The 10,361-nt window shown below is 44.7% G+C and overlaps 1 protein-coding gene across 4 annotated transcripts in view; it reads right to left on the bottom strand.

The window, feature by feature from the left end:
- LOC116352875 (zinc finger protein 827) overlaps positions 1–10,361 on the bottom strand; it is an 86,266-nt gene that overhangs the window by 33,635 nt on the left and 42,270 nt on the right. For all 4 annotated transcript variants that reach the window (XM_031828358.1, XM_031828359.1, XM_031828361.1 and 1 more), the window contains exon 5: positions 8,836–9,132. In XM_031828358.1, coding sequence (XP_031684218.1) covers positions 8,836–9,132 — 297 coding nt within the window. The remainder of the gene's footprint in view (positions 1–8,835; positions 9,133–10,361) is intronic.

Consider the following 10,361-nt stretch of genomic DNA (forward strand, 5'->3'; position numbering starts at 1 on the left):
AGATGAGCTGGGAGAGACACATGGATGCCGTCAGGGAGGATGAGAGGAAAGGATTTTAAAAAATAAAAAGGAGAGTGCCAGGGAGAGGAACACCCTGAGGGTGAGAGAGAAGGAAGAAAGATGAGTGAGCGAGAGAAGGAGACGGATAAGAGGAGGAGTCATAAGATGACATCCTCCCTCCTCATCCCCTCGCTCTCCCTCTCTGGTCGACCTGCTCAGAAAGGGGTGAAGAGTTCAGCTGCTTCAAAGGGATGCAGTGGTGGAAGACAACATGTCAGCTGGGGAGCGAAACAGCAGCAGCAGACAGAGACTGATCTTAGACCAGTTACCTCTTATTCAGCCAGGAGCGGGAGGGGTGATACTGCTGCTACATCTGTTCTCAGATCGGCTGGTACTGTAGCGTTCAATAATTCAGTACAATGATGATGCAACACTTGCACTGAGACTAACGGAGAGTGGTGTGTTTGTTAGAGAGAGAGGGAGGGTGGGGGGGGTGGTTCAAAGACCCAATAGTCCCCCAAGGGGAAGAGTGCCTAAAGATATCAGTGCCATGGTAAGACTAGATCTACCAGGGAGGGAGGAAATGAAGGAGAAAGGGAGGGAGGAGGGCACAGAGAGGGCAACAGCCAGGGCACTGAGGCAGAGTGGAACAGGCTTAGCATCAGGATACAGCAGTGCAGTGGTGATGAAATGAAACGGCAGGGTCATGTCCTCCCACCCACCACTTGGGCTACATTAACATGTATTGCTGCATTTCATAAAGCCAATCAATTATTGTTATGCAGTCCGTGTGGACAAATGATTATCAGTGTACGGTTTAAACTATACTGAACAAAAATATAAAACGGAACATGCAACAATTTCAACGATTTTTACTGAGTTACAGTTCATTTAAGGAAATCAGTCCACTGAAAAAAATTCATTAGGTCCTAATCGATGGATTTCACATGACTGGGCAGGGGCACAGCCATGGGTCGGCCTGGAAGCGTATAGGCTCACTGACTGGGGAGCCAGGCAAAGCCTATAAGAATGAGTTTTTCCCCACAAAATGGTTTTATTACAGACAGAAACACTTTTCAGTTGCACCAGCTGTCCGGGTGGCTGGTCGCACCTGCGTAATGGTCATAATATTTAATCAGCTTCTTGATATGCCACCTGTCAGGTGGATGGATTATCTTGGCAAAGGAGAAATACTCACTAACAGGATGTAAACCAATTTGTGCACAACATTTGAGAGAAATAAGCTTTTTCTGCGTATGGAACATTTCTGGAATGTTTTATTTCAGCGCATGAAACCAGCATTATACATGTTGAGTTTATATTTTTGTTCAGTATATATACACACACACACACACACGAAGTCGGAAGTTTACATACACTTAGGTTGGAGTCATTAAAACTCGTTTTTCAACCTCTCCACAAATTTCTTGTTAACAAACTATAGTTTTGGCAAGTCGGTTAGGACATCTACAGTCGTGGCCAAAAGTTTTGAGAATGATACAAATTTTAATTTACACAAAATCTGCTGCCTCAGTGTCTTTAGATATTTTTGTCAGATGTTACTATGGATACTGAAGTATAATTACAAGCATTTCATAAGTGTCAAAGGCTTTTATTGACAATCACATGAAGTTGATGCAAAGAATCAATATTTGCAGTGTTGACCCTTCAAGACTTCTGCAACCTGCCCTGGCATGCTGTCAATTAACTTCTGGGCCACATCCTGACTGATGGCAGCCCATTCTTGCATAATCAATGCTTGGAGTTTGTTAGAATTTGTGGGTTTTTCTTTGTCCACCCGCCTCTTGTGGATTGGCCACAAGTTCTCAATGGGATTAAGGTCTGGGGAGTTTCCTGGCCATGGACCCAAAATATCAATGTTTTGTTCCCCGAGCCACTTAGTTGTCACGTTGCCTTATGGAAAGGTACTCCATCATGCTGGAAAGGGCATTGTTTGTCACCAAACTGTTCCTGGATCGGTTGGGAGAAGTTGCTCTCGGGGGATGTTTTGGTACCATTCTTTATTCATGGCTGTGTTCTTAGGCAAAATGGTGAGTGAGCCCACTCCCTTGGCTTAGAAGCAACCCCACACATGAATGGTCTCCGGATGCTTTACTGTTGGCATGACACAGGACTGATGGTAGCGCTCACCTTGTCTTCTCCGGACAAACTTTTTTCTGGATGCCCCAAACAGTCGGAAAGGGGATTCACCAGAGAAAATTACTTTACCCCAGTCCTCAGCAGTCCAATCCCTGTACCTTTTGGAGAATATCAGTCTGTCCCTGATGTTTTTCCTGGTGACAAGTGGCTTGTTTGCAGCCCTTCTTGACAACAGACCCTCCTCCAAAAGTCTTTGCTTCACTGTGCGTGCCGATGCACTCACACCTGCCTGCTGCTATTCCTGAGCAAGCTCTGTACTGGTGGTGCTCCGACCCCGCAGCTGAATCAACTTTAGGAGACGGTCCTGTCGCTTCCTGAACTTTCTTGGGCTCCCTGAAGCCTTCTTCACAACAATTGAACCACTCTCCTTGAAGTTCTTGATGATCCGATAAATGGCTGATTTAGGTACAATCTTAGGTGCAATATAGTTGCCTGTGAAGCCCTTTTTGTGCAAAGCAATGATGACGGCACGTATTTCCTTGCATGTAACCATGGTTGACAGAGGAAGAACAATGATTCCAAGCAGCACCCTCCTTTTGAAGCTTCCAGTCTGTTATTCAAACTCAATCAGCGTGACAGAGTGATCTCCACCCTTGTCCTCGTCAACACTCACACCAGTGTTAACGAGAGAATCACTGACATGATGTCAGCTGGTCCTTTTATGGCAGGGCTGAAATGCAGTGGAAGTGTTTTTTGGGGATTCAGTTCATTTGCATGGCAAAGACAAACTTTGCAATTAATTGCAATTCATCTGATCATAACATTCTGGAGTATATGCAAATTGCCATCATACAAACTGAGGCAGCAGACTTTGTGAAAATGTATATTTGTGTCATTCCCAAAACTTTTGGCCACGACTGTACTTTGTGCTTGACACAAGTCATTTTTCCAACAATTGTTTAGACAGATTATTTCACTAATAATTCACTGTATCACAATTCCAGTGTGTCAGAAGTTTACATAAACTAAGTTGACTGTGCCTTTAAAACCTCTTTGGGCTAGGGGGCAGTATTTTCACATCCGGATGAAAGGTGTGCCCAAAGTAAACTGCCTGCTACTCAGGCCCGGAAGCTAGGATATGCATATTATTAGTAGGTTTGGATAGAAAATACTCTGAAGTTACTAAAACTGTTTGAATAATGTCTGTGAGTATAACAGAACTGATTTGGCAGGCGAAACCCAGAGCACAATCCATTCAGGGAAAACATTTTTTGAGCTCAATCTGTTTTCCATTAGTTTTCTATGGCAATCCCTTTTTAATAGAAATATGCATGCAGTTCCTATGGCTTCCACTAGTCAACAGTCCTTAGAAAGTGGTTGATGTTTTTCCTTTGAGAAATGAAGAAGTAGCCCTGTTATTTCCATGTGTCACTCCAGGTGCACTCTAATGTTTTGGTGCGCGCGACCTGGAACGTGCTTCACTTTGTTTTCGTCCGGTATTGAGCACAGTATTTCCCATCTTAAATTGTATCAATTATTTACCTTTTAGGATACATACATTTGGATTAGAAACGTTGTTTGAAATGTTTGGACCAAGTTTACAGGTAACTTATTAGATACTTTGTAGGCATGTTGGGCGAGTTGGAACCGGTGTTATTCTGAATCAAACTTGCCAAATAAATTGACATTTTGGGGATATAAAGAAGCAATTTCTCGAACAAAAATACAATTTGTGACGTTTATGGGACATTTTGCCAACAGAAGATCTTCAAAGGTAAGGCATGAATTATATCGTTATTTCTTACTTTTGTGTAGCACCTGCCTGGTTGAAATCTGATTTTCATGTGTTGGTATGCTGGGCGCTGTCCTCAGATAATTGCATGGTCTGCTTTCACCGTAAAGCCTTTTTGAAATCTGAAACTGCGGCTGGATCAACAAGAAGTGAATCTTTAAACCGATGTATAACACTTGTATGTTTTATGAATTCTTATTATGAGTATTTCTGTTTTTGAATTTGGCGCGCTGCAATTTCACTGGGTGCTGTCAACTGGATCCCGCTAAAGGGATTGGCTCGCGAAGGGATCCATAAGAAGTTTTAAACAGCTTGGAAAATTCCCAAAAATTATGTAATGGCTTTAGAAGCTTCTGATAGGCTAATTGACATCATTTGAGTCAATTGGAGGTGTACCTGTGGATGTATTTCAAGGCCTACCTTCAAACTCAGTGCCTCTTTTGACATCATGGGAAAATCAAAAGAAACCAGCAAAGACTTCAGAAAAAAGACCTCCACAAGTCTGGTTCATCCTTGGGATCAATTTCCAAACACCTGAAGGTACCACGTTCATCAGTACAAACAATAGCACGCAAGTATAAACACAAATGGGACCACGCAGCCGTCATACCGCTCAGGAAGGAGACGCGTTCTGTCTCCTAGAGATTAATGTACTTTGGCGCGAAAAGTGCAAATCAATCCCAGAACAACAGCAAAGGACCTTGTGAAGATGCTGGAGGAAACGGGAACTAAAGTATCTATATCCACAGTAAAACGAGTCCTATATCGACATAACCGGAAAGGCCGCTCAGCAAGGAAGAAGCCACTGCTCCAAAACAGCCACAAATATACCAGACTACGGTGTGCAACTGCACATGGGGACAAAGATTGTACTTTTTGGACAAATGTCCTCTGGTCTGATGAAACAAAAATAGAACTGTTTGGTCATAATGACCATCGTTATGTTTGGAGGAAAAAGGGGGAGGAAGAACACCATCCCAACCATGAAGCACTGGGGTGGCAGCATCATCTTGTGGGGGTGCTTTGCTGCAGGAGGGACTGGTGCACTTCACAAAATAGAGGTCATCATGAGGAACAAAAATTATGTGGATATATTGAAGCAACATCTCAAGACATCAGTCAGGAAGAAAAAGGTTGGTCGCAAATGGATCTTCCAAATGGACAACGACCCCAAGCATACTTCCAAAGTTGTGGCAAAATGGCTTAAGGACAACAAAGTCAAGGTATTGGAATGGCCATCACAAGGCCCTGAAGTCAATCCTATAGAAAATATGTGGGCAGAACTGAAAAAGCGTGTGCGAGCAAGGAGGTCTACAAACCTGACTCAGTTACACCAGTTCTGTCAGGAGGAATGGGCCAAAATTCACCCAACTTATTATGGGAAGCTTGTGGAAGGCTACCCGACACGTTTTGACCCATGATCAACAATTTAAAGGCAATGCTACCAAATACTAATTGAGTGTATTTAAACTTCTAACCCACTGGGAATGTGATGAAAGAAATAAAAGCTGAAATTAATCATTCTCTCTACTATTATTCTGACATTTCACATTCTTAAAATAAAGTGGTGATCCTAACTGACCTAAAACAGGAAATTTTTACTAGGATTAAATGTCAGGAATTGTGAAAATGTATATATATATATATACCTTAGCCAAATACATTTAAACTCATTTAAACTCAGTTTTCCACAATTCCTGACATTTATATATATATATATATATATCTCACACACACACACACACACAAAAGCTATGGAATCATGTAGTAACCAAAAAAGTGTTAGACAAATCTAAATATATTTGATATTCTTCAAAGTAGCCACCCTTTGCCTTGATGACAGCTTTGCACACTCTTGGCATTCTCTCATCAACTTAACCTGGAATGCCTTTCCCAGTGAACGTTACGCCCCTGCTTTTTCTATTCTGGTCTGTATATGTGTGAGAGTGTATTCTCTAGTCCAATCTCTTTGTCAAGCCATCACCAGGTTCTACTACAGCCCACATCACTTTAACCACACGACCCCAACTGGGACGCCATGTCAGGCACACTTGTCTTAATTAGCAAGGGCGCTGAGGGTGACGAAAGACGAAACGGAGGGTGGTATATTGGGTCGGAAATAGGCTCACTGCTAGGAGACAGGTGTGACTTCACACCCATGGTGGGGGGTAGGGGGTAGATAGAACCAGGGACAGTGGGTGGCAGGGACATCATCACCCACACTTTGCCAGCCAGCTTGCCTGTCTGGGACAAAGGGTATCACTCAAGGCACTGTACCCCCCCCCCCCCCACCCCCTCCTCCCAGTCCCCTGATGTCCTTCTGTACCCTCTATACCAGTACCCATCTGCTAACAGGCACTAGCAGGCGTTAGCCAGCAGCGCAGGGGACTGTTTAGCCCTACTGTAATTAGCCCCTAGACGCTAACCGTGCTAACAGCATGTTTTAAAACAGATGCGGGGGGTGGAGACAGGGCGCTACCGCCACCACCGTCATTTGATAAGGAGAGAGAGAGAACGAGAGAAAAAGAGCGAAAGAGAGAGAAACAGAAGTGACCTAGTTAAAGCAGTGATGCAACACAGAGTACACAATGGCCAGTTTTGACGCCAGTCCTCCTTGCTCTCCTGATGGTTGCCTTGGTCAACTGAAAGGGAGCTAGTCCGGTCATTTAATTACATCTAGCCTATTCCATATTAGTGGGTTTAAGGAGGAGCCTCTCTGGTTACAATTCATTTAACCAGTCTATTGTAAGATCTCCAGGTTTTTTTTCAATCTGTGCTCAACCGCACCCATGTGACTTTCTTTCAGCCAACAGCGTGCCTCCCTGCGCCGGAGTCGGCAAGGGGTCAGAGGTGACGGAGTAGACGTCCTTGAAACCTCGTGGCCGTGTGACGCAGATGACTCATACGGAGTTTACCTTCCCCTTGGCCTCCCCCTCCTCCGTTCCTCTCTCTAACCTCAAGGCCGTCTGACTAAGGGGCCAGACTCACTGTCACAGCCATCACACCAGACAACCTTCTCTCCTACTCCCTCAGACGACCCCACTGCTGTTGTCATGGCAATGGACAACGGCACTACTCGCTCTACTAAGCTCCAGGGGGGTGAGCACAATGAAAGATATTTGAAGTATTTAAAGCTACAATCCTTAATTTGTCTCATCGCATGCTGCTAAATTACAAAGGCTAACAGGCTAACTGGCCAATGTTAAACTACACTGACAGGCTAACGGCTTGCGCTCTGAATGCTAGCGGATGCTAAAGGAGGATGTGGTGGTGTGGTGAGCATGTTGGCCCAGAGGTGGGGAATGATGGTGAGGAAAAAAGAACAAAGGACAAGCAGCAGTAGTGGAGGAATCACTCAGAGACTTCCCACCTCCTCTCTGTTCAACTCTCTCTCTCACACTCATCATCCCTGTCGTGCGCACACACACACACACACACACACACACACACACACACACACACACACACACACACACACACACACGTAATGTATAGTGTGTGGTGTATAGTGTAATGTAGTGTATAGTGTAGCAGCGCTCCCAGGCAGTGACTATGACTCACTGTAGACACAGGGCGACCCAGAGAGAACAGAACAATGGCAGCTGGTGTGTGAGGGTACAGGATGAGATGAGGGGCCATGAAGCTGAGAGATCACTGTACTGTTATCAACTGCTGTGTTACACTATACACCCCGCAGCAAACACACACACACACACACACAGTAGTGTTCCCTCAGAGCATGGAATTACATGAAATCAAGAGATCACACACACACGGTAACACCCACCCACCACCAACACCTACAGCACACACAACCTACAAGCTACACACAGACACACGCTTTCAGCTGAAAATGAAATAAGCAGATAGGCTACACTTTCGTGATAACACACTATAATTACGTAGCAGCGAATAACATGAAACATGCTAAATCTAGCACACGGTTCAGGACAGGGTGTTCTTTTCAGTCCTTCCATCCTTTCACTATCGCTGTCTCATATAGTCGAGGGTGAGAGGGGCCTCTCGTATGACATAACCTGTACTGCAGCAGAAATAACAGAGAACATGCTAAAACTAGAAGACGGTTTAGGACAGGGTGTTCTTTCTTCCCTCCGTCATCTCCGTTTTCATAGAGAGGGGCAAGGGTGAGAGGGGGGCCAGGTTTGAGGTTCACTGTAGCGCACCGTTGGAGATGGACCCAGCAGCCATCGATTGGTTTGTTTCGGACGGGGGACCGCAGGACGGGAAAAGGATATTGACTGAACATGAAAAATAATTGACCCTTCTGCCCATCTTCCACCCCAAAAACTTGGGAGGAGGAGGACGGAAAGAGAGAGAACAGAAACCGGGAGAGAGAGAAACAAATGGAAGTGGAGAGGAATACACATGAGGGAGAGAAAGAGAAGAGGTGTTGAGAGAGGACTTTGACCTGGATATTACCATGGGAGGACACAAAGGCTTTGGTGCCAAAATAGAGAGCTTTGAGTTTCAGTGTAAGAGATAAACATTTCACAGTACAATGGTTTTACCCATGTCATTACATGGCAGGGACCTGGGTCACCTTTGACCTCTCTACTGATTCATTCCTATTGGCTGATTTAAGGCACTAACTGTAACCATGTTGACCCAGTCACTACCCTTCCACTGCAATCTCCAGATCAACATGGGTGAATTATATACTCAGATGTGTGAGATCACCGAGTAGAGTTTTAAAATACTTGCACGCCTTGTCAGTACATAGGTCAAGTTAAGGTTTGTGGAGCTCATTTGAATCCAATCTCTACTTGCACTATCCTATATAGAGAAACATCAACTATGTTCTAATTCTTTTTTATGATCAAATTGGCCGTGAATGTGTGTATTGTGCTGTCAAAAAACATCACTTCCAACCCGGAACACACACACACCAAATACCCCACCCAACCCACAGCCCATTACCTTACCTGATAGCTTCATCAGCAGCTCCGACGCCACCTTGAAGTTGATGTCCTGGCTGAGGAGACTGTTCTTGTTTCCCATGGGGCTTCCCTCGCGTCCCTTCAGGGTCCCCCTGTGGCCCCCACTGTCTGCTGTGACCTCTGCTGGCCCTGTGGCCCCCAGCGCCGCGCCCTGCTCCTGGTAGAAGGAGGAGTAGCTGGGCTGGCTCCGGGGGCTCCTCCGCACCTCTTCTTCCTCTGCCCGGGGTTCCTGCTTCAAATGGAAGGACTGTGGAGCCTTCAGGGCTTCCTTCTGGTTGGCCGCTATACAGAGAGAGGGGGGGAGAGGGTTAGAGAGGGAGAGGGAGGGTTAGAGAGAGACCGTTAAATTCTATAACCACCTAAAAGGAAGCGATTCCCAAACCTTCCATAACAAAGCCATCACCTACAGAGAGATGAACCTGGAGAAGAGTCCCCTAAGCAAGCTGGTCCTGGGGCTCTGTTCACAAACACAAACACATCCTACAGAGCCCCAGGACAGCAGCACAATTAGACCCAACCAAATCATGAGAAAACAAAAAGATAATTACTTAACACATTGGAAAGAATTAACAAAAAAACAGAGCAAACTAGAATGCTATTTGGCCCTACACAGAGAGTACACAGCGGCAGAATACCTGGCCACTGTGACTGACCCAAAATTAAGGAAAGCTTTGACTATGTACAGACTCAGTGAGCATAGCCTTGCTATTGAGAAAGGCCGCCATAGGCAGACATGGCTCTCAAGAGAAGACAGGCTATGTGCACACTGCCCACAAAATGAGGTGGAAACTGAGATGCACTTCCTAACCTCCTGCCCAATGTATGACCATATTAGAGAGACATATTTCCCTCAGATTACACAGATCCACAAAGAATTCGAAAACAAATCCAATTTTGATAAACTTCCATATCTACTGGGTGAAATTCCACAGTGTGCCATCACAGCAGCAAGATTTGTGACCTGTTGCCACAAGAAAAGGGCAACCAGTGAAGAACAAACACCATTGTAAATACAACCCATATTCATGCTTATTTATTTTATCTTGTGTCTTTTAACCATTTGTACATTGTTAAAACACTGTATATATATATATAAATAATATGACATTTGGATTGTCTTTATTGTTTTGAAACTTCTGTATGTGTAATGTTTACTGTTCATTTTTAATTGTTTATTTCACTTTATATATTCACTTTATATATTATCTACCTCACTTGCTTTGGCAATGTTAACACATGTTTCCCATGCCAATAAAGCCCCTTGAATTGAATTGAGAGAGGGGGGGGGTTAGAGGATAGTGAGAAGGTTGGAGAGGAGGAAAAGGTGAGGAGAGAGGGGAAGAGGACAAATGAAAGAGGAGAGAAAGGAAGAGGTGGGAGGGAAAAGGGAGAGAGAGTAGAGCCAGATTGGTGAGAGAGGTGAGGGTCAAGAGGAATGAGAGGGACGACAAGGACAGAGAGAGGGTAGACAGAGAGGGTTGAGGAGGGTTGTGTGTGAGAGATCCTCAACT

The sequence above is a fragment of the Oncorhynchus kisutch genome, linkage group LG7, assembly GCF_002021735.2.
Source record: "Oncorhynchus kisutch isolate 150728-3 linkage group LG7, Okis_V2, whole genome shotgun sequence".
Lineage (NCBI taxonomy): Eukaryota > Metazoa > Chordata > Actinopteri > Salmoniformes > Salmonidae > Oncorhynchus > Oncorhynchus kisutch.